General features: G+C 53.9%; 11 protein-coding genes across 11 annotated transcripts; 6 read left to right on the top strand and 5 right to left on the bottom strand.

The window, feature by feature from the left end:
* Window positions 1-346: 346 nt before the first annotated feature.
* Window positions 347-2,897, bottom strand: BU26DRAFT_468343 (putative flavin-containing monooxygenase YUCCA3). The gene is made up of 2 exons (XM_033825289.1): window positions 1,874-2,897; window positions 347-1,822 (listed from the first exon to the last, which is right to left on the bottom strand). The coding sequence occupies exons 1-2, from the start codon at window positions 2,496-2,498 to the stop codon at window positions 591-593; spliced, it is 1,857 nt and encodes a 618-aa protein (XP_033676672.1). The 5' UTR covers window positions 2,499-2,897; the 3' UTR covers window positions 347-590.
* A 607-nt stretch (window positions 2,898-3,504) lies between these two features.
* On the bottom strand, window positions 3,505-5,376 carry BU26DRAFT_439936 (general substrate transporter; the record flags this gene model as incomplete). The annotated part of the gene is made up of 7 exons (XM_033824370.1): window positions 3,505-3,715; window positions 3,764-3,824; window positions 3,876-4,314; window positions 4,361-4,681; window positions 4,733-4,901; window positions 4,951-5,255; window positions 5,311-5,376. The coding sequence occupies 7 exons, from the start codon at window positions 5,374-5,376 to the stop codon at window positions 3,505-3,507; spliced, it is 1,572 nt and encodes a 523-aa protein (XP_033676671.1).
* Window positions 5,377-5,920: 544 nt separating this feature from the next.
* BU26DRAFT_524829 (uncharacterized protein) lies at window positions 5,921-8,502 on the top strand. Its single transcript, XM_033830364.1, has 10 exons — window positions 5,921-6,178; window positions 6,225-6,316; window positions 6,369-6,431; window positions 6,482-6,526; window positions 6,574-6,751; window positions 6,811-7,134; window positions 7,201-7,349; window positions 7,399-7,792; window positions 7,844-8,049; window positions 8,098-8,502. The coding sequence occupies exons 1-10, from the start codon at window positions 6,138-6,140 to the stop codon at window positions 8,478-8,480; spliced, it is 1,875 nt and encodes a 624-aa protein (XP_033676670.1). The 5' UTR covers window positions 5,921-6,137; the 3' UTR covers window positions 8,481-8,502.
* Window positions 8,503-9,162: 660 nt separating this feature from the next.
* On the top strand, window positions 9,163-10,108 carry BU26DRAFT_610545 (uncharacterized protein; the record flags this gene model as incomplete). Its single annotated transcript, XM_033836002.1, has 2 exons — window positions 9,163-9,660; window positions 9,726-10,108. Exons 1-2 carry the CDS (start codon window positions 9,303-9,305, stop codon window positions 10,106-10,108), a joined length of 741 nt encoding a protein of 246 aa, XP_033676669.1. The 5' UTR covers window positions 9,163-9,302.
* A 660-nt stretch (window positions 10,109-10,768) lies between these two features.
* Window positions 10,769-13,934, top strand: BU26DRAFT_168172 (glycoside hydrolase family 92 protein). Its single transcript, XM_033820234.1, has 8 exons — window positions 10,769-11,053; window positions 11,099-11,131; window positions 11,183-11,290; window positions 11,347-12,868; window positions 12,935-13,046; window positions 13,104-13,264; window positions 13,347-13,435; window positions 13,532-13,934. The coding sequence occupies exons 1-8, from the start codon at window positions 10,927-10,929 to the stop codon at window positions 13,858-13,860; spliced, it is 2,481 nt and encodes an 826-aa protein (XP_033676668.1). The 5' UTR covers window positions 10,769-10,926; the 3' UTR covers window positions 13,861-13,934.
* A 73-nt stretch (window positions 13,935-14,007) lies between these two features.
* On the bottom strand, window positions 14,008-16,493 carry BU26DRAFT_495628 (RING finger domain-containing protein; the record flags this gene model as incomplete). The annotated part of the gene is made up of 3 exons (XM_033826225.1): window positions 16,159-16,493; window positions 15,930-16,108; window positions 14,008-15,826 (listed from the first exon to the last, which is right to left on the bottom strand). The coding sequence occupies exons 1-3, from the start codon at window positions 16,414-16,416 to the stop codon at window positions 14,008-14,010; spliced, it is 2,256 nt and encodes a 751-aa protein (XP_033676667.1). The 5' UTR covers window positions 16,417-16,493.
* A 621-nt stretch (window positions 16,494-17,114) lies between these two features.
* BU26DRAFT_168120 (cysteine proteinase) lies at window positions 17,115-20,118 on the top strand. Its single transcript, XM_033820233.1, has 3 exons — window positions 17,115-18,669; window positions 18,722-18,828; window positions 18,877-20,118. Exons 1-3 carry the CDS (start codon window positions 17,317-17,319, stop codon window positions 20,102-20,104), a joined length of 2,688 nt encoding a protein of 895 aa, XP_033676666.1. The 5' UTR covers window positions 17,115-17,316; the 3' UTR covers window positions 20,105-20,118.
* Window positions 20,119-20,386: 268 nt separating this feature from the next.
* On the bottom strand, window positions 20,387-21,975 carry BU26DRAFT_555870 (alpha/beta-hydrolase). The gene is made up of 5 exons (XM_033832346.1): window positions 21,894-21,975; window positions 21,752-21,835; window positions 21,224-21,463; window positions 20,816-21,091; window positions 20,387-20,694 (listed from the first exon to the last, which is right to left on the bottom strand). Exons 1-5 carry the CDS (start codon window positions 21,946-21,948, stop codon window positions 20,540-20,542), a joined length of 810 nt encoding a protein of 269 aa, XP_033676665.1. The 5' UTR covers window positions 21,949-21,975; the 3' UTR covers window positions 20,387-20,539.
* A 155-nt stretch (window positions 21,976-22,130) lies between these two features.
* On the top strand, window positions 22,131-23,412 carry BU26DRAFT_524822 (NAD(P)-binding protein). Its single transcript, XM_033830363.1, has one exon. The coding sequence runs from the start codon at window positions 22,199-22,201 to the stop codon at window positions 22,964-22,966; it is 768 nt and encodes a 255-aa protein (XP_033676664.1). The 5' UTR covers window positions 22,131-22,198; the 3' UTR covers window positions 22,967-23,412.
* BU26DRAFT_168113 (uncharacterized protein) lies at window positions 23,079-23,604 on the top strand. Its single transcript, XM_033820232.1, has one exon. The coding sequence runs from the start codon at window positions 23,191-23,193 to the stop codon at window positions 23,503-23,505; it is 315 nt and encodes a 104-aa protein (XP_033676663.1). The 5' UTR covers window positions 23,079-23,190; the 3' UTR covers window positions 23,506-23,604.
* Window positions 23,515-25,191, bottom strand: BU26DRAFT_555868 (uncharacterized protein). Its single transcript, XM_033832345.1, has 3 exons — window positions 25,042-25,191; window positions 24,236-24,986; window positions 23,515-24,170 (listed from the first exon to the last, which is right to left on the bottom strand). The coding sequence occupies exons 1-3, from the start codon at window positions 25,117-25,119 to the stop codon at window positions 23,704-23,706; spliced, it is 1,296 nt and encodes a 431-aa protein (XP_033676662.1). The 5' UTR covers window positions 25,120-25,191; the 3' UTR covers window positions 23,515-23,703.
* Between the last annotated feature and the right edge of the window lie 1,595 nt (window positions 25,192-26,786).

Below are 26,786 nucleotides of genomic sequence, written 5' to 3'. Positions count from 1 at the left end.
TGTCTCTAAGCCATACATCCCCGATCCATCGGCTTTCAGGGCCACCCTGGGTCTAAAGAGAGGTCAGGGGAAAAGGGAGCGTACCGTCGTCCTTGAGCCGCTCTCCTGTTTACAAACAATAGCCATTTTGGGCATTTCTCATGCTTTGGATATGATATCCGAACGCAGACCCGTCTACTCATATCATTGTCTCGCTAGATGCCACCCTTGTAACGCTGCATTGGAATCTGAATGCCCCCAGGCTTCCGTTTGCATAAGACAACATCGAGCTTGCTTTGAACGTGTCACTAGAATGCAGAGCTATCTCTCTCACATCAAGGCCTTATAATATGCCACCCTTTCAAGGCTGTATTAGTATCTGAAGGTCTCCGGGCTCCAATTTGCATAGGAGACCCATGGCAAGCATCCGCGCATGCTCTCGGCATGTTCAAGCAATATTTGGAAAACGTGATGCCCTCAGAGTTCAGTGCTATGCACTCGCAGCGATCCGGCACGTAGCATTCCAAAGTTCCCATTACCCACTGAAAGCCTCCAGGAGTCGCTTTACAGCGTCAAAGAAGAAATATCCTTGCACTGGTGTCCCGCAACGTTCACACCGTACACAAACCCAGATCCCTCGCCTTAATCTGCAGCGCCAAAAACCTCGAATAAATCCTACACAGCGCCAAACTGCCGCCAAAGAACCATAGTCCCGGATGCCCGCTCGGCCTCCACATAGCGTTCACCTCGCCCTCGTCGTCTAGATCCCACACGTCCTTGCAGCGGCTCGCCTCCTCCGGTCCTAGCGCCTTCTCCACGCTCGTCTTCATGTTGTCGTAGCCCGTAGCGAGGACGACGATGTCGGCGTCGAGCTTGCGCCCGTCGGCGAGAATGAGCCCGGTCTCGTCGAAGCCCTTGATGCCGTCAGGCGACTGCTCGACTTTAATCTTGCCGTCGATGATGAGCTGCGAGGCGCCGACGTCGATGTAGTAGCCGCCGCCACGCGTGATGTACTTGCGGTAGATGCCGGAGCCGTCGTGGCCGAAGTCGACTTCAAAGCCTGCTTTCTTCAAGCCCTCGAGGTTTTCTTTCTCGCGCTCTGCGATGCGCTCGGTGAGGCCGATGTTGAGTGCGAACTGCACGGGGATGGGGAGCGACTGGCCGTACACGTCGGCGTCCTCGGTTGGCGGACCGTGCTCGTCGTAGAGACCTTCGTGCAGCATGAAGAGGCCCTTGTCAGCTTGGATAACGTAGGTGCCGCGGCGTTGGACCATAGTTACCGGGCCGGCGCCGGCTTCGTAGTAGTTCTGCGCGATGTCGTGGCCGGAATTCCCGGTACCAACGACGACAACTTTCTTGCCTTTGAGGTCGCCTTGGTAGGTAGAAGCGTCCTTGTGCTGCGAGGCGTGGGACACGGTGCCCCTGAACGTGCCCTGGCCCGGGAAAGTTGGGACCTTGGGCTCACCGGCGTGGCCGGTGCAGAAGATTACATGCTTGGGATGTAGTGTTCGCTCGCTTCCGTTGGCGCGTTTCACGGTTACCGTCCACTTCTTCTCGGCATCGGAGTATGAAGCTTTCGAGATGGTGGTAGACATCCAGACGTTGAGCTCCATCATAGAGGCGTATGACTCAAACCAGTCGCCGAGCTTGTCCTTGGGCGTGAAGAGCGGCCAGTTCGAGGGGAAGGGCATGAAAGCCATGTGAGTATATTGGACGGGGTCGTGGGTTACGAGGGTACGGTAGCGGTGTCGCCAGTTGTCGCCGATGCGTGCGTTCTTGTCGACGATGAGTGCGGACATGTTCAGGGCTTGAAGACGGGCGGCCATGTTGAGACCGGATTGTCCTATTCATTGTTAGTACTTTTATCTTTCCCCTAATGCGAGAGCAAGCTTACCGGCTCCGATGATGAAAACGTCAGGCTCCCCATCCAAAAACTCCTTCTGTCTCTCCCTCCTCTCCTGCCAGTTACCCTCGATGATACCTCCCTTAAGCGAGTTCTTCCCGCCATGCGGTCTCTTATCTCCTGCAACCTCCTCATGGTCCTTCAACTCCTGCAGGCTAGTGCTAATAAAGTGGGCCTTCCAGGCACCATCCTCTCCCTGGGCGAGTCTGAGAAAGCCCTTTCCACGGCCGACTTTATTCTCGAAGTGGAACATGCTCTCCACCCAATCCAGTCCCTCAAGAGGGGTCTGGATGCTTGGCGCAAATGCCTTGCCCTCATCCTGGAGTTTGAGGTTGGAGAAGCCAGCGCTGATGTTCTTGGAGAGGAATTCGGTGATCTTGGGTGCGCCGCGAACGGTCCGGAAGTCCCAGGTCAGAGCGAGGAAGTCGCGCCACCAGCTATCGGGATGAATTATGCTAGCGATGCGCGACGCGTCGCCGCTTGAGAGAATAGAAGAGAATTTATCGAGCCATGCCTGGGCGATTTGGCTGGGTTCTTGCTTTTCCGTCACCGAGACTTTGACCTCAGGTTTAGCGAATTTAGGGAGAGTGATGTCGTGAGGGTGTTGGGCCAACATTTCAACGAATTCCTGATTTAAAAGGTACAGGAGAAGGACGAAAATGAGAGGACGGATGAGCGATAGAACGGTGAGCGGTTGCAGGGCGCTCTATATACCTACATGTACACCCTACTCGGCCCAGTTGTTGCTCAGCTAGCTGTGGATACACGATCTTAGTCACATGCAAACGCCGTTCCACTAACCAACGCTCCACGGAATGCAGCGACGATAACAAAGGAATGGTTGAGAGGCGCGGACGCGCTCGGTGTGACATGGCCCGGGCAACGTTGCTCAGCGTAAGTGGTGCTTGGGAGGGCTGGGCCCCGCAGGGAGTCAGAAGGCCACGGCGATCGGTTTTGCTTTTCTAGAGTAGATTGGGCTTCCCCGCAGAAGTTGAGGGACGTGGCCCTGGATGGCGTGGGCGGGAGGCGTGCTGAGGTTCCAGCTTGAGGTTGGGATCGGCTAAGTTGCCCTTTCGGCTCACTTTCCTTTTTGGGACGCATCCGAAACTCCCCGGCTTTGAGGTTCTCTTGTCACACAGCATTCGTCATCCACTTGGACGGCAACTCTCACATGAAATTCTTCGATACTGTTGAGGTGCGGAACCGCTTGATAAGCCACATCTTCGGTCATTCAATTGCTGTGCCCTGATCCAAACCATTTTGAGTGTCATTGTTAAGTCTCTCGGTCGATCTGTATTACCTAGTTGAGGGGTAGAGTTCTTGAACTCAGTGTTATGGTATACTACAAACCGCTACAGCAAAGCACATCCTTGCGAACAATAATGAGATCGGCCGTGATGGCGGATGAGTTTGACCACTCCTGGGGATGACTATTACTTGCGCAATCATCAATTGAAACGTGAATGGAGTAGATTGTATCTATGGAGTTTGTCCGACCAAGGAAAAACACCGCCACGTCTTGCATTTGCCTAGAGAGGATATAGAATCCCCATATACCCTATAAATTTGACCGAATAGGGAGCAGGCCCAAGATCTGGAAGATCGTCGCAGTAGAACAGCTTTCAAGCGTTAAGTTCTTCTACATGCGTCGTGGTGTTCTTTCCCGCAGCGTACATCTTCATTCCGGAGGCAGTCGCAATACGTGCTTGTTCGGCTTCGAGAGCCTCTGCGGGACGAGTGCTCTGCTTTCCGACCTTGTCGCCGATAGGAATGTACCATTTGTGACCAGAGTCTTTGTCGAAGTACGCGTCCACGTCCTCGAGCGTACGTTGTCTGCCAGACGTTAGCTAAAGATAAGGAGGAAAATACGGCATCACTTACGCAGTTTCAGGGTAAAGGAAGTAGACGACGAATACAAAGATAAGATTGAAACAGGCGAAGACTGGAGCAGTTAGTGGACCTTCTCCTGAAGAGCATGAGCCTATAAACTTACTGATATAGAACCGGTAGCCAATGTTTTTGATGCCCGTGGGCGTGAACTGTGTGCAGACGAAGCCGAAGAGCCAGTTCGTAGCCGTGGCAGCAGCTGCACCGCGCGTTCGCATAGCCAGTGAGTTGACCTCAGATTGATACACCCATGGAACCATTCCCCAGGTGCAACCGAAGGCGGCGTAATAGAAGAAGAGGAACGTAATGGCGACGGCACCCCATTGTTTCTCCGCGGTATGCAGGAGCGCAACGGCGATGGCGACCATAACATACGCCAAGAACTGCAGACCGGCCCCGCCCATCATCAACGAGCGGCGACCAATGCGCTCAATCATCCAGAAGGCTAGGGCCGAGCTTATAACATATGAAGTAGCGTTGCAGCCAGTGAGAACACGAGCCATAAATTCGGTCATACCGAGGTTTTGTTCGAGGATAGTCGGGAACTAAGTAGGGTTAGAAGAGTAGGCCCACGTGAGACTTTGGACGTACGTAGTAATTCAAGGCGTTGATGCCGCCGAATTGCTGCATGAACTGCGTTCCGCAGCCAAGTAGGAGTCGTCTAAGATGAGCGGATCGATCCCTGCGAAGGATGACTTCTTTGAACGAGATCTGCGACTGCCGCTCGATCTCGATGGCGCCGCGGATGGACATTAGCTCCTTCATGACAACCTCATCGTCTAGGCTGAGGCCCTTTCCGAGATATCGTCGAAGGGCCTCGTGGCCTTCCTCGAATCGATCGTGCATCAGGAGCCACCGGGGAGATTCTGGGACGAACATAAGGAAGCTGACCATAGCAGCGCAGGGAACAAGCTGGTGTAATCGTTAGTAGCAGAGCAGATTCGATCAAGCGGAGTTCGTTACCTGCAGAGCGAGCGGAAGTCGCCACTGAATGCCATTGTCCGCGAAGGATGTGCCGAGAGTAAGCCAGCTTCCGATCATGTAGAAGATGACGTTGTGCAAAACCACTATCACGGACAGCTTTCCTCGTCGTACGCCGCGTACGGATTCAGCTTGATAGACACCGACTGTACTGGAGACAATGCCTTTTCAAAATCAGCCCGTGCATATCAACCGTGAACTAGTCTTCCATACCGTTTCCGACGCCGTTTATAACACGACCGAGGATCAGCATTCCGAAGTTGACAGCAGCGAACTGGAGGATGGCGCCGATAGTGCTTATTACCGCTCCACAGCGAAGAGTGTTCTTCCGTCCTAGGCGATCGCCGAAGAGAGCGGCAAGTAGACATCCCGCAAGGTTTCCCAGCGAAAAGCAACTGGCTGTGATGCCCTGAATATCCGGATCCTTGGTCTGCGGGAACTGGTTGATGAAGTCCGAGCTAATCAAGATACCACTGATGATACCCTGGTCGTAGCCGTACCATGCCTGTACGAGATATCAGTAAGCGTCGTGGGGGCTCCGTACGATGAGGGTTGCTCACCTGGCCGGCGGAGTTTGCAGCGGTCAGAACGACCTCCAGCGCATAACCTTCGAGATTACCCCACATGGTTGCAAAGATTCGATGGTGTCTTTCCAAAGGTAGATAAGGTCGAGATGGCCCGCCAATGTCGGCGGGCTCGCCTTGATTATATATGCTTCTGGGGCGCCATGGCCCGCCCGTTAGCCAAGGTAGCCAGGAGCCCGGGGAGGACACTCTGGGAAAACGCATGGCAAGGAATGAAGAACCGGCTAGCTGGCTCTGGGGTGCATGTAGTGACCCGCCATACTGTTTCCGGGGTTGGGCCCAAGTGGAGAGGAGGTAGTCCGGGGCCGCAAGGACTAGCACGCGACCGGTTTCATTGTGGGCTGAGTCATGTTGTGCCTTGGAGTTGAGGATTCTTGAATGCGGAAATAACCTTCACGAGTCACTAGTATGAGTTAGTCGAAATCGGAGGAGGGCGAGCGGTGGGGTGTTGGGGGTGGGGAGAGGAGGTTGGCTGGAGTGAGTCGGGCCGGCGTTCGGGCAGACATGGCGCGAGTGGCCCCACTCCCAAACCCGGCATGTGCAGGGACGGCGCCTTCCTTGCCCACGAGAAGACCTCCATCCAAGAGCACGCGCGGCAAAGGCTTTCCGTCCGGCGCCGAGCTTCCAGCCTTGAAAACGCCTCCAGAGCATAAATCACAGCGCGCGTCCTCGCGTTCGGTCCATGTCTGTCCGCCGTCTGAATTCTCGTTTAGATTCCCTCCCGCATCGGAGCACAAGGGCTAAAACGGAAGCTTAAATCTCTCGGGCCATGTCGAGGGCCTCCCCATGAAGGCACTGCCAGCATGGAGAGTTCATCGGATGCTCGCCGCTTGAGCAAGACTGTGTGAGCAGCCGAGCACGATGAAGTAGTTCCCCGGCTGACCGAGCAGGTGCCTCTTGTGTCGGCAAAGAAAGATCCGGTGCAACCGAAAGCTTCCAAAGTGCGAGAGTTGCACACGCGCTGCTGTGGAATGCCAGTACAGTACGACGACGACGTCATTACGCGACATCACGTGACTAACACCCACGCCCAGTCGCCGTGAGGAATAGGCCTGGCCTGAGGGCTGGCTATGTGTCGGAGCTTGAAGAGAGGCTAGGTATGTACGGCATTCGCTAAAAGACCGCCCTGTTGATCCTAGATTTCTAGCCAAGCTCGAACGGGAGGTGCAGCTGTTGAAGGCAGATCGACCTGGTACGCACGGGGGAGATCCTTTGCCCCATTCATACTGACGGGCATAGTGGGTCCAGCATCGATGGTAGACGTGAACAGCGTAGCGACCTCGAGTTCATCCGACCATTCGATCCAGGATGCACCCGCAAGCATCGCCCACATCAGCCCACGGAGTGCGAGATGTTCTCCGTCCGATTTCGACCCACTATCATCTGGCATCCTTGACGAACTGTGTAGGGCATGGTTGTAAGCCAGACCTCAATGCGACTAATGCGGCTTGATCACAGCTGACATGCAGGCCTCAGCGAGAAGTACCACCCATGGTTTCCAATCCTGCATCAGCCGTCCCTTCTTGAAGTCCTCCAAACTTCGCCGATTCTTGCCAGCACTGTCCATTACATCGTCTTCAAGGCGGTTGCGGCTGTCACTATACCCCACTCTTACCACTCCGATTCCTTGACCAATGATCAAAGACGAACGCTCTCAGATGACCTGCGTAGCCAGGTCGTCATGGAGGCGATCAGCCAGCTATCGCTCCAATCGCTCCAGGCCGTTCTAATCTTGACGATTCGAGACTATGGAGCAGGCCGATTGAGTGAGTTCTGGAACCTGATAGCGTTGGCGAAGCGGTAAGTCATACGGCTGTGGTCTGCACTGCCAGTCTCTTGCGCGTTGCGTGCTAATCGATCTGCTAGCATGGGTACCCAACTTGGTCTTCGAGACTTAGTCGCAAACCAATGTGACAACTTCCACCAAATATCTACGATCCCGCCGCGCATGTTGCCACTGCCGAACTCACTAGTCAACAGAGAAGAGAAAATCCGAGCGTATTGGATGACCGAAGGTGAGGCACCTCCTCTTCGCGGCACGCACACGCTGAGTCGAGACAACAGTGCTTGACGGCTCGTCGACAGTCGGTGCAGCCTGGAACCTCAACATCTCGAGGCCAGAGAGCACGGGCCTTCTTCCATGCAGCGATACCATCTGGTCGTTTCCGGAGGCCGTCATCAGCGCCTGGTCGTTCGGTGACTTTGAGATGTCTTCGGCGTACTCGCTTTACGTGATGCTCGTCACGAACGAACTCTACCATGTCCACCGCTTCCTGCAGCAGTCATTCGATACGCAATCCGCCACTGAACGTGTTCAATGGCAAAACGAATGCAGGGCGGTTGACGAGGGCCTGATCGCCTGGCGAGTGAAGTTCGCCGCAGCACAAGTACGAATGAACGCTGAGCATGGAGGTTCATACGACCCTAATATCATTCTGACACACTGCGCGTTGGACCTGTAAGAGTCAGCTTTGCCCTAGTCCCCAGTAGTCGCTAATAGGAGAACCAGAGCCACCATATCTCTATACCAAAGATTAGCACTCCCGCCATCGGGCCTGGAAGAGGCGCAAGGCCCATGGTATCATGCCATTCAACGCTGTCTAGACGCATGCGACAGCATCACCAACGTGCTGCGAGCCATGCACGATATGAATCTAGAGAACATCAGCCCGCTCATCATCTCTTGCATATTCGTCGCAGCCAGATTCTTCCTAGGTAAGCTCGAGAACTTCATCACTACCCGACAAATAGCTCACTCACCAGTCCACGCCAAACTCCTCAACGTCGAAATCCCCCGAAACCTCGACCTCTTGGTTTACAGCCTGAAAACCTGTGGTCTCCGATGGTCGTACGCACGACGGCTTGAGAAAGTGATACGCACCGCGACTGCAGACCACAAGCTTCCTTCGTCCATGTCATCGCTCCCCGTGCAGTTCTACGACTTGCAGTATTCCTACCTGGACATTGATGAAGCGCTCCGGGTCTGGGCAGAGGGGCTCGAGCCGTGGATGCATCTTGCGGGGCTCGAACATCCCGCGCTCGATCAGAATGCTATACTGATGCCCAACGTTAATCTAGCGACTGGTATGGCGAGCGCGGATGACGCGACGTTCTTACCCGATACTGCTCAGTTGGCCCAGGCTTGATCGCGTTGCCGTAAAAATGGACCTGGCTGGATAGCTCGAATATCTCGGTACATGCTGCGGCGCCGTAGAGAGTACAGAGCTCATCCGCGGAACGTACACCACGCCCATGCGACTTCGCCCAAGCAAGCGGCGGAGGCTGATATGGTCGTCGACATCGATAGTGTGAGCACTTTCGGGCTACGGAGGAGGGGCTGAGCGGGCATAAGGGCCTGAGGTTCTCCTCTATGCTCACCACGGTTGTATGTGCTGGTTGGTTGTAATGAAAGGCTTGGTCAAGACACCCCATATCGCACACTGCATTATGGTCCGCACCGTCGTCTCTCAAAGTGTGGCGCTGCGGACATGGCCGGAAAGAGACGCATGAGGCGAAGGCTGCACTTTCGAATGCCCAATTACCGTGCTGATCCTTTCGTGTGCCATGGTTCGTGTAACATTGGCATCTTCTCACGCATCGTCGCATTCAGAATGCTGGGCCATCGGCACGAACGGAAAACGCAAGATAATACTAGTGAGGCTAACGGGTTGTGGGGACAATGACCCCATTGATCGTGCACGAATTTACGTGGTCCGGTGCGGAGGGTGTTGAGGTGGATAGCGACGTTGTGTATTCCAGGCGGCCCCCGCCAAGAGGCTAGCGCCCTGTATGTAGTGCGGCTGAAGATCAGATCGACAGGCAGGGCGAGCTGCTCTGCTGCTGCGTCGTTAGGCCACCATTGCCATGGCGTCTCAGCACGCTTGCTTGCGCTCCTTTGTGAGCCTGCGACGTTCTTGTTATTCCTCCATATTGTCCTTTTACCCTCCGTGAACCTCCTCAAAGCGTCGATGGCGATCAACCCAGGCTTCGCGATCCGCCGCAACGGCTCCTGTCTCGCCGGCGGCTACGAGGTCGACTGCGGGCAGACTCGCACGCCATTTCGATTATGCTGTCCCACCGGCCTTGAATGCCCGTCGCAACAGAATTTTGCCTGCTGCTCACCAGAGAACATTAGTTGCACTTCAGCGCTCTTGCCAGAGCCGAAATGCGCGAACGCGACGTGGGACCTGTTTGATAACGAGGGCTACTTTTGCTGCGAGCACGGCTTGCCTGGATATAATATTCGCGGGACACACGGCTGCGCATCGCCGGGATTCGTGTATAGCGGCGGCGAAGAGAGCCTGTCGACAGTCCAGGCTGGCCAGCGTACGTTCCAGCTCGTCACTGCTGCTGCTGCTGCTGCTGCTCGGCCGACCGCTCACACCCCACAGCCTCTGCATCCTCTTCGACCGTCTCCGCAACCTCCTCGAATACCTCGCCCCCTGCGGCGACGAATACACCGTCAACAGGGGGGTCGTCGACGCCGACTGGGGCGATTGTTGGGGGCGTGCTTGGTGGAATCGCTGCGATATCGATATTGGTAGTTGGGGCCTGGTGCATACTGCGGCGGAAACGGCAACAGCGGCAGGAAACCCCGTATCTTCTGTCACAGAGACACGATCTGTCTTCAAGAGAGCTGGCTATGAAACACCACCTGGACGCGGACCAGGCCATTCATGAGGCGGATAATAGAGCAGCAAGATACGCGCCTACGGGAGAGCTGCCAGCGCCACAGCACCCGACGGAATTGCCAGCACATGGCGCGCGGTCGTAATCTGCCATGTTCCCGCGCGCGTCGTATGTAGGATTAATACTACGCCGCTGGACGGCCTATCTTGGCTCGGTAGCTGCCCTCTCGGGCCATGCGAGGAGCTCTTTGCTGACAAAAGGTCTCAACAGACTTCACTGGCAGCTTAGCATATCCGCAAGTTGGGATCGCATGTGTTCTTCGCCGACCGGTGCATCATATGCGCGCGGAAGTCAGGCCGGCACGTCCCACTTTTTGGTCTTTTACAACGCCGCGCTAGAATGCCAAGCAGGGGGGAAGGTATATGCTAACCGCACTCTCCAAGCTTCGTTCACCCATCCGCAAAGCTTGCTTCCACCGTTCAACCAAAGCCACCACCCGATACACGGCGTCTCTTGTGATCGATTCCGTCCTCACGTTCGTCTGTGCAAAATCAGAAGGACATGCAAAGCTGCACGTTACCGCTCCTCGTGCTCGCTGCCATTCCCACCCCCGTCCATGCTTCCAACACCGAGCAGCCGGAAATGAAGCTTCCTGACAGAAGCGGCAGGAGGCACGCGCAATGAGGATCGCCATGATTCTAAGATAGTTGCGCGCAAACAGCGCTAAGAGAGTGCGATATCCAATAACATGGCGCGCCGTTGTCAGGCAATATAGTTTGATTGGATCCTTCGGGGTAAGGATGGTAAAGTCGCAACTAACAGTCGGAACCTGATGTCACCCTGTACCCTCCCATGCTCATACGTGGATAAGATAGCGCGTACGTCTATATGGACTAGGCTTATATTTACGCGTGCCCGCGACGTAAGAAAAGTCGTGTCTTCACCTTTTCCTTCGGAGGCGGAATGATGATGGCCGCCCGAGGCTCTCTTTTGTTGGTCTTCTCGTCACTCGTTCAGAACGGTGTATTTGGCCAGAATACCACTGATAATTTACAATATGTGGATCAGCTAATTGGGAGTGCTAATGGAGGTCTGTACGCCCGGGAAGGCGTATTTCGGCTTGCTAACTTTCTAGGAAACGTCTTCCCCGGCGCAACATTGCCTTATGGTATGGTCTCAGGAACCGACGGAAGCGGAAATAGAGACTAAATATGCGAAGGCATGGCGAAAGCTGTAGCGGACGTCGACTCGCCCAGTAATCAGGGCGGCTTCACGACCGAAGGCGGCAACATCACAGGGTTCAGCACCATGCACGACAGTGGCACTGGTAGAGAGCTCCAATAAACGCCTTACAACGTGCGGGTAGATGCTCACTCTGTATAGGCGGCAGTCCCTCACTAGGAAACTTTGCTTTCTTCCCATACGCCTCATGCCCTGGCGACGACCTCAACCGCTGCACCTACCCCAAGAAAGCCCGGAAGATACCCTACGTGCCGGATTCCATCAAAGCCACACCCGGATACTTCGGCATCACGCTATCCAGCGGCGTGGCAGCAGAAATGACCACAGCGCAACACACATCACTCTTCCGCTTCAAGTTCCCTTCCACCTCCAACGGAACCAGTCCGCTTCTCCTCCTTGACCTCACTGATCTCGCCGATTCGCGTCAGGACAACGCTTCCATGTCCGTCGACGCCGACACAGGTCGCATGACGGGAAACGCACGCTTCCTACCAAGTTTCGGCTCTGGCAACTGGGTCGGCTACTTCTGTGCAGATTTCGGCGGCGCTGATATCCGCGACAATGGGATCTTCGTCAATTCTCGCGCAAGCGCAGATGTCAAGGATCTCAAGATCACGCGCTCTATTAACAACTACCCCCTCCCAGGAGGCGGATTCATCCGCTTTACTTCCAACCCGACCGACGGCATCCTCGCACGCATCGGTGTCAGCCTGATAAGCAGCGAGCAAGCCTGCGCCAGCGCCGAATCCGAGATCCCCTCCTTCGACTTCAGCGCTACGCACGACCTCGCGGAGTCCGCATGGCGCGAAAAGCTATCGCCAATCAGCGTCTCCACCACCGGCGTCAACAGCTCGCTGCTCACAAACTTCTTCTCGGGCATCTACCGCACCATGGTGAACCCGCAAAACTACACGGGTGAGAACCCTCTCTGGTCCAGCTCAGAACTTTACTTCGACTCCTTCTACTGCCTCTGGGATAGTTTCCGCAGCCAGCTCCCCTTCCTCACGATCCTGGACCCAGCAAGCGTCACGCAAATGGTAAGATCTCTGATCGACACGTACGAGCACGAGGGCTGGCTGCCAGACTGCCGCATGAGTCTGTGCAAGGGCTACACGCAAGGCGGCTCCAACGCCGACGTCGTACTCGCAGACGCTTACATCAAGGGCCTCAGCGCGGGGATCGACTGGGACAAGGGCTACGAAGCCGTCGTGAAAGACGCAGAAGTAGAGCCCTACTCCTGGTCCAACGAAGGCCGGGGCGGCCTCGATAGCTGGAAATCACTCGGCTACATTCCCACGCAGGACTTCGACTACAAGGGCTTTGGGACCATGACGCGCAGCGTGTCTCGCTCGTTGGAGTACGCGTATAACGATTTCTGCATTGCGCAGATGGCTGCGAATCTCGGTTCGTCCACTGATGTGGAGAAGTACACAGAGCGCAGCGCGAACTGGAAGAATCTCTACTACGCGGAGCAAAAGAGTTATCTGTTCAACGGGCAAGACACGGGGTTTACGGGCTTCTTCCAGGGCAAGTATATGAATGGCACGTGGCATAGCCAGGATCCGTTGTGGTGCAGCACGATTGATCCGGATCCGAATCGGGTTTGTAGTCTGCAAAACACAGGGCAAGAAACTTTCGAGAGTAGTTTGTGGGAGTACGGGTTGTACGTATCCCCCCTTTCCTCCCTAGTCCTGACTCGTGTGGGGAGCTGATGTGGATGGATGCATAGCTACGTCCCCGGCGACCAAGCCGGACTAATCTCCCTCTACGGCGGCCCCACCGCCTTCGTTCAGCGTTTGAACTACCTCCACGACCAAAACATAACCTACATCGGCAACGAGGTACGTACCTCTCCCCCTTTCCCTCGTGTCCCAACTAACCCAGTCCGCTCCCACCAGCCCGCCTTCCTCACCGTCTTCCAATACCACTACGCCGGACGCCCCGCCCTCAGCGCCCTCCGGTCACACTTCTACATCCCGCGCTTCTTCAGCCCGACGAACGCCGGATTGCCCGGGAACGACGATTCCGGCGCCATGGGCTCTTTCGTCGCGATGTCCATGTATGTAGCCCAGCCACCTACCCATCTACCTACCTACCCACCCGTGTATTGTAGGCATGCTAAAACGAGAGCAAAACAACAGGATGGGCCTCTTCCCCAACCCCGGACAAAACGTCTACCTAATAACGCCTCCGTTCTTCGAATCCGTCTCCATCCGCTCCCCTGTAACAGGTACATCGCCCTTCTCCCTTCCCCTTCCCCTCCCCTCAACCAACAACCCAACCCCGCCTCCTAACACCCCTCCCCTCAACTCACAACCCCACGCAGGCAAAACCGCCACAATCCGCAACGCCAACTTCGACCCCAGCTACGGCGCCATCTACATCCAATCCGCGACGCTGAACGGCGCTCACTATACCAAGAACTGGCTCGACCACAGCTTCTTCACCGAGGGCAAGGAGCTCGTGCTCACGCTGGGGCGGAACGAGAGCACGTGGGGCACGCGGGTTGAGGATCTGCCGCCGAGTTTGAGCGAGTATGTTGGGTTTGGGAATGGGACTGTGAGCAACGGCACGATGGGTGGGGAAAGATGGAGAAGGCGGGGTGGGCCGAGGATGGGCGCGTTGGAGAGCCGTGACGTTGGCGGGTTTATATGAGTGGACATGAAGGCGTTAATGCGCGCGAATGTGGAAAACGTGGAAATAAAGTGAAGACAAAGACGGGCATGATGATTCAGACGGCATATTATTGACCCGTATGCTATAATGTCATAGAGCTTATTGACAAGAGCCCAGAAATCGATGTCATGCGCCTCTCCTTACGTTTGTGCTCATCAGCGTAATCTTCTTGGCTTTCTTCTTTTTCCCTCCCGCCTGCTTCTTCGGCGTTTCGCTGCTCTCGCCTAAGGACATAGCCTGCGCTTCAGCAATCATCCCTTCCTCTTGCAGTAGATCCTTTTCCCAACCCTGAAGCCATCCATCGTCAGGCATATCATGTTCCTGCGGCACCAGAATTGGCGACGTTGGTGGTATGGCCGCGGTGCCCCAGACGGTTCGCGGTGCTGAAGGGCTCGTCGACGGCGAGGCAAGTGAAGCGAAGCCCTGGCCGCGTCTTGCGGGCCAAGGAGGCGACGTCGATGCGCTCTCTGCGTCTGTGGTAGCAGCGGGCTCCGGTGTCCCGGAGGGCATCAACGGCTGGAAGTCATCCGCAGAGAACTTATCGGAGATGCTTGGCCGCTTCCTCCTGGCCGAAGCAAACTGGGCATACTCATCCTTCTCCGCCTTCAGTCGAGCCTTCTCTTCTCTCGTCTCCTTGTCCTGATTCCTCTTCCGCCTCTTCTCGATCTCTGGTTTGAAGCGCTCCAAGATTTCAGGTGTCACGGTATCTGTCCAATCACATTCCAAGAAATTCACTTCGCACCCATAGGGTAGGTATGCGAGGTACTTTGTGCGCTTTCGTAAATCGTCGTCGACGACATGGCCAGTGGAGACGCGCTCGACGCGTGGTAGGATAGTAGATGGGAACGATGCAAAATCTCCGAATGTGGCTTTCAGAATGCGAATATCCAGCGGCGATAAATAATAATGCAAGAGCGCTTGGTAAAAATAATACTCCGATGGTGTGTGGTGAAGCTCGTGGCGCTGGCGGTTGCGGATCTCAGCTAGAGTCGCGCCAATACCGCCATGACTTGTTCGCGAGGGGTGGGATGACACTGAGAGCTTCCTCGAACTTGCGGCATTCGTTTCGGTCCCTGTACTAGTAGTAGCATGAGCGTCAAGTGCAGTGGCTTCTGCGGCCGGGGTGTGGACATGCGGTATGCTCTGCCCTGATTTGGCTGCATTCTGGATCAGGTACATCTCGGGAGTGTCTTCGTCGTTCTCGTTGAAGACAATTGGAGGTTTCTTTGCTTTCGGTTCGGCAGGCTTGGCTGTCATCACCGGCGGGTTGCCGATGCCCTTGACCTTCTCCTTGGAATCCTGAATGGAGCGTATTGCCTTCCTCATCCACTCAACGTTGTCCTCTCCGAACATGAGCTCATCTTCCTTCCCCTGCTGCTCCAGTTGGCGAAGCTCGCCCTCGAACTGCTCGATCATATAATCCTCTCCACCTCGCATGACGCGGGCATAGTCCATGACTTCAGCAGCGTGGTACCATGGAATGTCCTCCTCTTTGGTAAGAGCATCGGCGCCGTCCCGTGGCATGGCCAGCGTACTTCCAGCTGGCCTCATGACTAAGCGAAGCACGACGTCACCTCCCTCTCGTGGAGGCTCGCCCTCTTGTCCAACGTACCAGCGCACGGGCCGCGTCTCCGACATGTAGATGGAATCCCAGCACAAGGGACATTTCTTCGATCGCGCCTTCTTCTCCGGAACGGTCTTTCCCTCATCTTCGGACTGCATGTACCGAATAAGGCAAGGCAAGCAAAAGATGTGGCCGCACCTTGCCATCCTCGGGGCTACCGGAGTCCCTAGGCAGATCGGGCAAGAAGCGTCCTGAGACTGCGAAGACACCAATATCTGCAGGACACTGTTCCAGTCCAGGTGCACATCAGCGTCGACGCTCTGGGCGCGATAGTCGCCACGCGGGTCGACGATGAAGCGGTAATTGGCATGGACGTATCTGCTCCTTGTTAGCACAACCCGAAGATTCTCACAACCCTTCCAATGATGATTCCCAACTACAAGCCCAGCCCATAGTCGCGACAAGGATATAGGGGTGAACGTACCTCGCCTTATCGATGGCGTGATAACCCGAGCCCAGACCCCATGTCGGATTCCTGCGGTAGTTCCTTCCGTGTCCGTGGGAGTGGTGGTAGTTGTTCTGCGGGCGCGGCGGAAGACTGAAGTTCATGAGGTGGGTGATGGACGTCTGGCCCTTCCGGCTGTTGAAGGGACGCATGGCGAGCTGTGAAGCGTCAGAGCGCGGACCCCTAGTAACCTAGAAGGCGAACTCACAGAGTCAGCAATGGCATCCTCATCGGCCTGCCGGAAGCGCTTCGACCCCTTGTGCTGCTTGCGCGATTGCTGATTGTTCCTTGGCGTTGGCGAGGAGCGAGTCGTTGCCCCCGCTCCGAAACTGCTGGCCCCGCTTCGCCGTTGGCCGTAGTTGTCGCCGCTTGCGATGGAGTTTGGCTGGCTCTGGGCGGGCGAGAGCTGGCCTGAGGTGGCCGCGGCTTTGGACGAGGTCGGAATGGCGGGCGGGTTAGAAGACATGGTGCCGCCAACCAGTGCGGCCGCGGGCGATGACGATGACAGCTGCTATGGCAGAGGAAGGCGGTAGCGAGTGGAAGAGAGGAGCGGCGAGGGAGGAAGGGAAAACAAAAAGAAAAGGAGGGTGAACGCAGAGGTCTGGAGACGAATTGAGTGCTGGGCGTTTGGGTCCCCCAGACGGGATGGACTTGAGGAGGGAAGAGTCAGAGCCGTGGCCACTCTGGGGATGACGCTCTGGGCGATCGACGAAGTCACGTGGCTGCATTAAGTGGGCGGGAACTCCAGGCTGTCTCATTTGCTTCCGGCGATGCATTGCTGTCTCGGCCTGCTTGCTCGCATCAGCAGTCCGCTCCAGCGCGTCCCACCACTCAATTCTCCCGCGCCAGTTTGCACACTTCCAGCTGTCTTGCTTGCCCTCAACCTTGGGAGCATCGTGCCGCCGCAGACTCCGCCGGAGAATAGCCGGCGCACAGACCGCAGCTTAGAGCCGCTTGCTTAGAGGTTCGAACTCCTTCCATCGCCCCAACCCAACCCCAGCGGCCCCTTCAACCCCCGTATCTCACCTCTCTTTCTGGACGGGCAGTCTTTGCTGCTCGCCATGTCTTCTTGAGACAATGACCCCGCGCCCTCCTGTCGCGGCCGCCTTTCAGCCTTCACCTGCGAACCGGGCCGTGGCTGCCTCTGCGCGACCTCTCGGACCCCAGCAATAATTCGTGGGCCCCAAGACCATCAGCTTCCGCGCCGCCTCCACCCCCTCGCCTATCGCCAGCTCGCCAGCAACCGTCGACGCGCCGGGGTGACGTCTGTATAGCGCTTTCCCGACGCGTGTTCTCCCCGTTGCCTCGCACGTTGGATGCCCCAGCCGGCACCCGACTGTGAAGGCAACACCGACGCCGGCCGCTCATGATGCCAGGCCCTCACATACCGCCTGCCGTACCTCTCCATCCAGGAAGGCGGCAAGGTGACCCTCAGTACCACTACCATATCCCGCCGCAGACGCACTCGCCGGTCCACAATCCGTATGTGCCCTACCACCACCCGCAGCACTATGCTCCGCCGCACGCCTCGCCGTATCCCCAGCAGATGCAGCAATGGTACAACCCGTATCATCAGCCGCAGCACCAGTATGCGATGCCCCCGCGGCAATTCCAGCCCCACGGCTCCCCCGTCGTAGTTTCCTCACACCCACACATGGCGCCCATGCCTCCAGTGAATCGCGCGCTGGGGCAAACACCTCCGATTGTTCATTCACGAACTCCGCCCGCTCCCCGCATTCCTACTCCGCAGGCTGCGCCCTCCACGCCGTCCGTGAATTCGCAAACTCATGTGTCGTCACCGACGCCGCCGACAGACATGACTACTCCAACTCCTCCGCCCAGCACTCCTTCCAGGGCTTCATTGCCTCCACCTCCACCACAGCCCCAGCGCACAGTATATATGCCATACTACCCGCAGCTGCCTTGGTTGTCGGTCCCGGAAGCCGAGTTCCCCCCACGAGCATCACAAAAGAAGAGGCGACGAAGAGCTCCGGTACCGGCGCAGGAGGAGGGTCTGGCTCTGCCCTCACGCGAGCAAACCGTGGAGCCAGAGGTTGTCAAGGAAGAAGAAACTCAAGCAGAGGAAACCGTGCTGACTCCAACCGAGGACCCGGTGGACTCTCGCGCTTCGACCATCGCCGCAGTGTCCGAGGCTGAGGTGGAGACCCCATCGACATCGCACCCGCCGTCTGAGGCAGATTCAACAAATCCCATCACCCCGTCATCGGCCATGCCTCTGCGGTCCGCTCGACCCGCTGCTCCCTCGCACTCGCATGTTCGGACCGCCACCAAGCCTGCCGTTCCCCTCATTCCCATCAGGCCCATCAAGCCTGCGAGCGTTACTTCCACCACTCAGAAATCGGTCAAGTCGGCAGCAGCAGACAAAGACAAGGATGAGACCAAGAAGGCCGAGGATGCGGCTGCTCACACGCCTGCCGCTGAGACTCCTGGTAGCGCTGAAGAGACACCCAAGGCATCGCCTCCACCCAAGGCGGCCCCACCCAAGTCGTGGGCGGAGCTTCTGCGGTCCAAGGTCGCTCCTACCCCGGCGCAAGCACCCATTGCGAACGGCGTCGTTACTGCCAACGGATCGGCTGCGCAAAAGAGCAATTCCCTTGGCGATGTTCTCGCAGCATATTCTGTGGACTCCGATAAAAAGCTTTCGTTTCTTGAGCCCCGTGGTCTTGTAAATACGGGCAATATGTGTTATATGAATTCCGTAAGTCGTAGCCCGGATTGAGTCTATTCGTCGTGAGACTAACAGCTCGCAGATTCTTCAAGTTCTTCTTTTCTGTGTACCATTTTACGACTTCCTGGATCAGGTTGCTAAGCGCGCGGTGCATAGCTTCAAGTCCGACACCCCTTTGGTAGATGCAATGTAAGCCGTAGCCAGGACTTACAGTAGTTGCGTGCTAACGTTGTGTAGGATCATGTTTATGCGCGATTTCAAAGTAATTGACTCAGCCGTCTCCGCCGAGAAGCTCCGTCTACGCTTGAAGGACACCGAGCTGGAGCAATACGGCGACCCGCTCACTCCGGAATACGTTTACGACGTCATCAGACGTTTGCCGCGTTTTGACCACATGAAGCGGGGCCAGCAAGAGGACGCTGAAGAGTTCTTGGGCTTCTTGCTCGCCGGTCTACACGACGAGTGCGGCCACGTCATTAAGAGCGGGCGAAACACGCCCGGCGCGGTGGCGGACATCACATCACCGAAGAGCGAGCGGTCTAATTCGATGGACAGCGGCTGGCTCGAAGTCGGGCCCAAGCAGAAGGCGTCGATCACGCAGTCATCTGGGGTAATCGAAGTTGAAAGCCCTATCACTAGGATATTCGGCGGAAAGATTCGGTCCGAGTACCGCAAGCCTGGCGAGAAGCCTTCCGTTACGCTGGAACCCTACCAGCCTCTTCAGCTGGACATTGGCTCGCCCAATATTAACAACATCACGGATGCCCTGAAAGGCTTAACTCACTTGGAAACGCTCGATAGCACTGCGCGTAGTGGTCGGGCCTCGACCAAGCAGATGTTCATCGAGACGCTGCCGCCTGTCTTAATTCTGCACCTCAAGCGTTTCCACTATGACACCAATGGTGCCCAGAAGATTTGGAAGAAGATTGGATATCCACTTGAGCTGGAGATCCCCAAGGACGTGTTTCCGCCACACAAGCGGGGAAGCTTCAACGTTCGCGGTGGCCTGCCGCGCTACAGGCTCACCGCAGTCGTTTACCACCACGGTAAGAATGCCAGCGGTGGCCATTACACCGTCGACGTTCGTAGGCAGGAGGGCCGAGAATGGATTCGGATGGACGATACTATCATTCGGCGTATTCGCGCGGAAGATGTTGCGGAGGGAGGTGCTGAGGAGGACCCCAAGGTGTTGGCGGCCGCTCTTGAGCAGCACAAGAAAGACGCCGGAAAGAGCAAGAACTTCTACGAGCAGGTCGGCCTAGAAGACGACGATGAAGAGACGAGCAAGGGTGGCTGGAGCCAGGTCAATGGCTCGGACAAGAAGGAGAACACGAAGAAGTGGAGTGGAGTGGTGAACGGGACAGCGACTCCCAGCTCAGCTGGCAAGAGGACGCCGCTTCCCAAGGAGAACGTCCGGGACAACAAGGTGGCTTACATCTTGTTCTACCAGCGTATTGAGGCTTGAGTGGATCGCGTTGGATGACTTGTCGCTCCTAGCAGCAACGGTAGGCATTCAGGACGTCAGGTGCCCATGCATGGGCGGCTGCACAAAAGTTCTTTTGGGCATTTGCGGTCAACATGAGCGAGCACATTGCAGACGAGGCGCATTTATTCTGGGTAGCGCTGCTCGCTTGCATCGCGATGGCCAGGGTGCAGAGGGGCCAGAGCATGTAGTGAGAGGATGACACCCTTACTTGGCAGGGTTGTCGGTATAGAGTGAGCATAATGACGATAGTGCCCCTTTTCAAGTCCGATGGCTTGCCGTGTATGTGAGGGCTCATGTTCATGTGGGATATCGTAATTGTATAATTATCCCTGAACCGTCGAACTTAAGGTAGACTGGGAGAATTCAGTCCTCGCAATCCCCTTCCTCTTGAGGACACCTAGCCGTCGCCCCGTTTTAGCACACGTTCTCCACCTCGATGTCCTCACCACTACATGGTCCTAGATCGGAGCGCAGCGTCCGGCCAAACAGCTCCTTCAGCATCTCGAAGCATATGCCCGACAGCGCAGGATCGTAGCGTCCCTTGCTCAGCTCATCGCGAATAAACGCATCTACACATACCCATTAGCCAACACACTTCTCCACACCTTTCCCTTTCATATATCCTCCTCAACCCCCAATCCAATACTCAACATCATCCACGGGGAGAAAAGGGAGGGGGGCGCCACTCACGCTGCGCCCATGCGGGCTCGAAAAAGCTAAACGTCACGCCCGCCTCATGCAGCATCTTGCGGATCAAATCCCTGCCCTCGGGCGGCACATGGTTATCCAGCTTCCCGAAGATCATGACGAGTTCGCCCCTGATGTCGCGCGCACGCGCGAGCGAGTCGTCGGCTTTGCCCGCGCCCAGGCTGCGGCTGTGCATGTCGGTTGCGAAGTAGCAGATTGCGGCGGAGACGCGCGGGTCCAGTGCGCAGCGGTAGGCGAGGTGTCCACCGAGGCACATGCCTGGTTGTTTGTGTTAGCGTGTATGTTTGTAATGAGGGGAGGAGCTTTTGCTGCATCTCTCTCCCTCTCTTTCTATTCAATTGCCCCCGTTCGTCCATTGAGGCTGCAGGGGGAAGAGGCAAACGTACGTACCGGTGGCTCCGATCCGGCCCGTGCATGTTGGCAGCGAGAGGAGAGTGTCGACGCTTAGGGTGGCGTCTTCGTCGTAGGCTGATACTTTTTTGGTTATTTTCCACTCGTTGCCTGCGTCTGTGCCTGGGCCGTCGTAGGCGAGGGGTTCGGGGCCTGTGAATTCGTGGTAGGAGGAGGGTGCTGCGACGATGTAGCCTTGTGAGGCGATTTGGCGGGCAAAGCGGGATACGGGGCCGGTTACTGGAGAGGAGTGTTAGGGAGGGTTGGGAGATGGATGGTGGATGGTGGGTGGTAGTTGTGATTGGTGTTGAAGTATAGGGAGAGGAAGATGATTGAGAATCATTGGAGCATAGTAATATGAAAATATACAAGTGGTCAAACAAGATGATGTTAACAAGGAGCCATGATAGAATGGGATAGAGTATGGAAATCGAAACTGCAAGAATATGAGTAGCTCAACGGTGTCAAAAAGAAACCGAAGGCTAACGATGGTATACGATGCAACTGGTGCCCCTGTAATAAGCTCACCTTGGTAGATCTCGGAAAATACGACGACGCCGGGAAACTTGGCTTTGGGGTAGTTCGGAATGGTGGGGTGGAAGAGGAAGATTCCTGTTGCTCCCATTAGTACTCCATATTTGCTCGAAAGGTTCAATTGGGGTTCAATTACTCATATCACCACCGGCCTGGGTGGGCACATCTTTGTACGACTCTTGAATTAACATGGCGTATGTTTTCGATATCCGCGAGAGTCGTGGCTTCAGAGCGGAAGGACGCGGGGCAAGTCGTGAAGATGCTCTGGCATGCTCCGGATGAAGTTCGTTAGGAGCGGGTTCCGGCTAGACTTTCTGTCTATGCACTCCTTACGATCGCTGGAAATCCATTTCCGTGTTCCACCGCCTTTGGACCGCTTTGGCCTCACAGCACAAACATGCATCTTCTTCGCCGTTCTTTTGCTAGATCCGCGCGTTCGAAATGTCGGCGTCCCTGGCGAACAAACTCATCACGGTAACGGGCGCGGCATCCGGAATCGGCCTCTCGACGGCGCGTCTGCTCGCTCGACGAGGTGCTCTCCTATCCCTCGCGGATTACAACAAGTCGAAATTGTCTCAAGCACATGAAGAGCTGGTCTCAGTCTCGTCGTCTCAGAAGATCCTCTCCACGACGCTCGATATCAGAAACACGCAGTCGGTGAACGACTGGATAGCCAGCACGACCCAGCATTTCAGTCGGCCTCTCGATGGCTGCGCGAATATCGCCGGTTTCCATCCCCTCTGGTCCCCTAAGAGTGTCGAAGAGGTAACAGACGAGGAATTCGAAGAATGCATCAACATCAACACCCTCGGCCTCTTCAAATGCCTCCGCGCACAGCTCGCCCCAGGCATCATCTCCCCCAATGGCGGCGGCATCGTCAACGTCGGCTCTGTCTCAGGGCTTATCGGCTTCGCGGGCGATTCGGCATATGTAGCATCGAAACACGCGGCTCACGGGCTGACAAAATGCGCGTCGAAAGAGGCGGGCAAACGAGGGATTAGAGTCAATGCTGTTGCACCCGGCCAAACCAACACGCCTATGGTGCAGGCGATGGCGGCGGAGAAGGGTGTCTTGCCTACGCCGCCGGTCAGTTTGCAGAGGGAGGGCCAGCCGGAGGAGATTGCGGAGGCGATTGTTTGGCTGCTAGGCGAGGAGAGTCGCTATGTGACTGGGAGTATCTATCGGGTTGATGGGGGAATGTTGGATTGAAATCCCACGATCCTTTTGATTCTGGAGTCATTGTAGTTATGGTAGGGGTTCCGAACCGTCCATCAAGCCTGTGCTAATGCCGTTGAATATCAATTGTGACCTGGCCACTCTCTTGCGGTAAGGGATTCTATATATTTAGGGGCTCGCCGTACAAACAAGTAAGATTACTGGAACGCCTAACTATACGTCTGGGTAGTGTGAACAAGTGCATAGCAGTTACGCTGATGGCAAAAGCGTTTGGCGTTCCTTGCGTGCCGCACAACGGGGCTATGGGCCTTGTCGGAATAACGAGCCACCTCAGTCTCATTGGCTACATTGTCAGCAGTGGGAAGAAGGGCATGCTCGAGTTTGCAGAGAATAACCGTCACAGGGTGTACCAGAAGAATCCGGCTGAGGTCCGGGACGCGCATTACGTTACGCCGGTTGCGCTGGGGTATAGCTCTGGATACCAGAATGATTGTGTGGAAAGTTTGAGTGGCCGATGGGAAGCTTTCAGGCGAACGAGGAGGGGAGACAGAGGATGGGTGCGGGGAGGTTGACGCAGCTGTAGAGATATATTATATTGGATGATCTAAAAGCTACGGCCATGCCAGTCCTTATTGGATATTCGTGAATGAAAGAGTCTCAGGATAAACTAGATGGTAACCCTCTGAGGGTGGACCACTGATAATATGTTTACCACTGTCTTCCAATCCCTAGTGGCTAACATCCACGTCCGTCTACTCCAATCCAAGGAATTAAAACCCCAGATGATCCAGCAACTTGACCAGCTGAGCCTCGTTCTCGTCCCTGCATTTCAGTATCACGGCCTCAGATTGCAGCCGCAAGACATCCGAGTTTGTAACGCGCCAAGGTAAGATGGAGCGAAGAACAGCATCAACATCTGCAACCTTTTCGATGCCTTTGATAGTTCTCGGTCGCTGTACGTCGAGGCGCTCCAACTCATCCTCCCAAATCTTGGCAACATCCCACTTCACGCCGTCCTCTGCGTTCTCAGGCAGTGCCAAGGGGAAGCCATGAAGCTTTGCGTCTCGCAACGCTGTCTGTTCGCTGGATTCAATATCCGACCAGCCTTGAAATTGGCCTCCAGCGCCGCTGAAGGAGCGCAGGAATTCGTAGGATGGATGCAGTATGCAAGCGAAGTCGTAATCGATCAAGGCTGTGATGCGCTGGGTGGAAGCATCATAGAGCAGGTTGTCCGGAGCTGAAAATCGAACAGTGTTAGCCTTGCAGCATCAGAGCTATTTTAAGAAAGAGGAATTTACTTACTGAAGTCGGCATGGACAATGGCCTTATCATCCCTAGACTCAAGGGCCTTGAACTGGGCCGGAACGCCGCTCTCAACGAAGGCTTCAAGGCGTTTCCTCACCCCATTTGCATGCCATCCCTTGATGTAGGGGTTGCTGTCTGCTTGTTGCAGAGCGCGTTCAAGTCGGTCTCTGAAGTAGTCCTCATACAACAGCCAAGGCCCACTACCTACGCTCGTCATCGCTGTGCTTACAATCTGGCCGGTGCCATCGAAGGTCACCCCGCCGTACTGCTCGATGCTGCTCGGAAGCTGGAAGTCTTGCAAGGCCTTCAGAATTTCGGCCATCTGGGCAAGGATGCTTTTCTTTTCCCCGAGGGGCATGCTGTTAAATGCTTCGCTCACTGATGCCCCAGGCATCAGCTCCTGGAGGATCCAGCCTTGCGAGGATGGCGGGGCTGCGCTTCCCCAACCGTACACGGAAGGAACCACGTGTGGTTTGAAGCCACTGAGAGCAGCAGCAGCGAGAGAAATAATGGCGACCTCGTTTTCCACTCGGGTATGCGCATGCATTCCCTCGGCGTCAGGGTTGGTGAGCCTCATGATAAACTCTTTGGCGCCCTCTGATAGCGGCGCGGTGCCCGGCAGACTCGTTTCATTGCTGGTATTATCTCGGGCAGCGGACGGCGGCGAAGGCAGAGTGATGTGGTAAACGAAGTTGTTGTACTTGAAAGGACTCTCCGGGTCGTATTGGATGGGATCGATCCTGGCTTCCTTCGAAGGTTAGCACCAAGTGCTTCGGCCGAAATGCATCACGTGCAGTACTTACGCCGCCGCCGAACCGTTCGCGCAGAAGATTCCGGATGAAATCCAGCCGCCCTTGGAAATTTGCGCGATTTTGATTCATAACGACAAAAGAAACAAAAGCGCAAGGGATTTTGCACAGAATGTCTGCAAGGAAAGCTAAGTACGAGATGCGTGGTACATTTGTGTCGTGAAGGGGTACGGCGATGGGATCATCTTGAGGCACGTGCGTCTTTCGTGCAACTTGGCGCGCGTCTAAAGCTTCGAAAACAGCTAATCACTAGGTTAAGACTTAAGAGAGCGGCTGCGCGATTCTTGTTTACCTACTTAGTATTATCTACTAAAGTAGTAAGTATAATTCTACGCTTTACTAACTTACTATATTTTCTAATTATTTATAAATAACGTACTTTATAAGTAAGCTAGTTATATAAGCAAGCTAGTTACTTTCTCTTAGTAATAAAAATTAATAAAAATTAATCTATTTTTCTTAAATAACTAAGTAAAATCTTAATATTTTTCTATAAAAATTTATATATTTATTCTTTATAGTATATTATATCTTATAGTAAAGTTATACTAAGATATATTATATAATTAAAAAGCTATATATAAACTAACTTTTAAGAAAAAATCTAGTTTACTTCTAGTAATATACTTTATAGTAAGCTAGCTATATAAGTAAGCTAGCTACTATCTTTTAGTAAGAAAAATTAATAAGAATTTATAAGTTTTTCTTAAATAACTAACGTACTTAATAAATAAACGTCTTAGATAAATAAACGCTCTAAAAATACTAAGTATAAGAATTAATAGGTTTTTCTTAAATAACTAAGTAAAGCCTTAATAGTTTTCTATAAAAATTTAAATATATATAAAGCTATACTATATATACCTTCTATTAAATTTATACTATATATTTTCTATTACGTAAGCTTAAAATAAGCCTTTTTCTAAAAGTAGCTATTCTTAGAGTTTAAACCTTATAACGTACTTTATAAGCGAGCTAGTTATACAAGCAAGCTAGTTACCTTCTCTTAGCAACGAAAATTAACGAAAATTAACCCGTTTTTCTTAAATAACTAAGCGAAACCTTAATGTTTTTCTATAAAAATTTATACATATATTCTCTATAGTATAATACACCTTATAGTAAAGTTGCACTAAGATATATTACGTAATTAAAAAGCTATACGTATTTAACTAACTTTTAAGAAAAATCTAGTTTACTTCTAGTAAGTACTATTATATCTCTATAATAATATATAAAACTTATAGTATATAGTATTTATAATGTAATAAAGGTTTCTAGAAAACTTTTATAGAGCTAGCTCTTCTAGGTATAGCGTAATAAGAGATAGAACTTTAAAATATTCTTTTTAGAGTTTTCTTCTCTAACTATATATAGATATTAATAATCTAGCTATATAAAGCTATATATTATAAGCTTATATATATTATAAGGTTTCTAGATATTTAGAAGTAATAATTTTAAGATAGTTTTAGTATAGTTCTATCTTTTTCTACTATACTATTAAATGGTTTTACTTTTAAATAACTACTTAAAGCTACTATATTATTAGTTAATAAGCTCTATACAGTTTAAGTATACTATAATTTATAAAATTATAAGTTTATATAGCTAGATTAACTAATATATATATAGTTAGAAGAGAAAACTCTAAAGAAGAAATTTCTCTAACTTCTATCTCTTATTACACTATACCTAGAAGAGCTAGCTCTATAAAAGTTTTCTAGAAATCTTTATTA

Source organism: Trematosphaeria pertusa (assembly GCF_010094035.1).
Source record: "Trematosphaeria pertusa strain CBS 122368 unplaced genomic scaffold BU26scaffold_22, whole genome shotgun sequence".
Taxonomy (NCBI): Eukaryota; Fungi; Ascomycota; class Dothideomycetes; order Pleosporales; family Trematosphaeriaceae; genus Trematosphaeria; species Trematosphaeria pertusa.
The sequence above is the reverse complement of the archived record's forward strand: the minus strand, read 5'-3'. Positions and strand labels throughout refer to the sequence as shown.

What these genes read in the sequence shown, in the direction of transcription:
- BU26DRAFT_168113 (XM_033820232.1), top strand. Translation starts at nt 23,191, where the DNA reads ATGGCAAAAGCGTTTGGCGTTCCTTGCGTGCCGCACAACGGGGCTATG.
- BU26DRAFT_468343 (XM_033825289.1), bottom strand. Translation starts at nt 2,498, where the DNA reads ATGTTGGCCCAACACCCTCACGACATCACTCTCCCTAAATTCGCTAAA. An exon ending in CGTTTTCATCATCGGAGCCG is followed by an intron (nt 1,823 to 1,873) that starts GTAAGCTTGCTC and finishes AACAATGAATAG; the next exon opens with GACAATCCGGTCTCAACATG.
- BU26DRAFT_524829 (XM_033830364.1), top strand. Translation starts at nt 6,138, where the DNA reads ATGGAGAGTTCATCGGATGCTCGCCGCTTGAGCAAGACTGT. An exon ending in TGCTGTGGAATGCCAGTACA is followed by an intron (nt 6,317 to 6,368) that starts GTACGACGACGA and finishes ACCCACGCCCAG; the next exon opens with TCGCCGTGAGGAATAGGCCT. An exon ending in GAACTGTGTAGGGCATGGTT is followed by an intron (nt 6,752 to 6,810) that starts GTAAGCCAGACC and finishes TGCAGGCCTCAG; the next exon opens with CGAGAAGTACCACCCATGGT.
- BU26DRAFT_555868 (XM_033832345.1), bottom strand. Translation starts at nt 25,119, where the DNA reads ATGAATCAAAATCGCGCAAATTTCCAAGGGCGGCTGGATTTCATCCGG. An exon ending in GCGAACGGTTCGGCGGCGGC is followed by an intron (nt 24,987 to 25,041) that starts GTAAGTACTGCA and finishes TAACCTTCGAAG; the next exon opens with GAAGCCAGGATCGATCCCAT. An exon ending in CATTGTCCATGCCGACTTCA is followed by an intron (nt 24,171 to 24,235) that starts GTAAGTAAATTC and finishes TTCGATTTTCAG; the next exon opens with CTCCGGACAACCTGCTCTAT.
- BU26DRAFT_168172 (XM_033820234.1), top strand. Translation starts at nt 10,927, where the DNA reads ATGATGATGGCCGCCCGAGGCTCTCTTTTGTTGGTCTTCTCGTCACTC. An exon ending in CGGCGCAACATTGCCTTATG is followed by an intron (nt 11,132 to 11,182) that starts GTATGGTCTCAG and finishes AAATATGCGAAG; the next exon opens with GCATGGCGAAAGCTGTAGCG. An exon ending in CATGCACGACAGTGGCACTG is followed by an intron (nt 11,291 to 11,346) that starts GTAGAGAGCTCC and finishes CACTCTGTATAG; the next exon opens with GCGGCAGTCCCTCACTAGGA.
- BU26DRAFT_555870 (XM_033832346.1), bottom strand. Translation starts at nt 21,948, where the DNA reads ATGTTAATTCAAGAGTCGTACAAAGATGTGCCCACCCAGGCCGGTGGT. An exon ending in ATTTTCCGAGATCTACCAAG is followed by an intron (nt 21,464 to 21,751) that starts GTGAGCTTATTA and finishes ACTCCTCTCCAG; the next exon opens with TAACCGGCCCCGTATCCCGC. An exon ending in CGAGCCCGCATGGGCGCAGC is followed by an intron (nt 20,695 to 20,815) that starts GTGAGTGGCGCC and finishes GGGTATGTGTAG; the next exon opens with ATGCGTTTATTCGCGATGAG.
- BU26DRAFT_168120 (XM_033820233.1), top strand. Translation starts at nt 17,317, where the DNA reads ATGATGCCAGGCCCTCACATACCGCCTGCCGTACCTCTCCATCCAGGA. An exon ending in ATATGTGTTATATGAATTCC is followed by an intron (nt 18,670 to 18,721) that starts GTAAGTCGTAGC and finishes AACAGCTCGCAG; the next exon opens with ATTCTTCAAGTTCTTCTTTT. An exon ending in ACCCCTTTGGTAGATGCAAT is followed by an intron (nt 18,829 to 18,876) that starts GTAAGCCGTAGC and finishes AACGTTGTGTAG; the next exon opens with GATCATGTTTATGCGCGATT.
- BU26DRAFT_524822 (XM_033830363.1), top strand. Translation starts at nt 22,199, where the DNA reads ATGTCGGCGTCCCTGGCGAACAAACTCATCACGGTAACGGGCGCGGCA.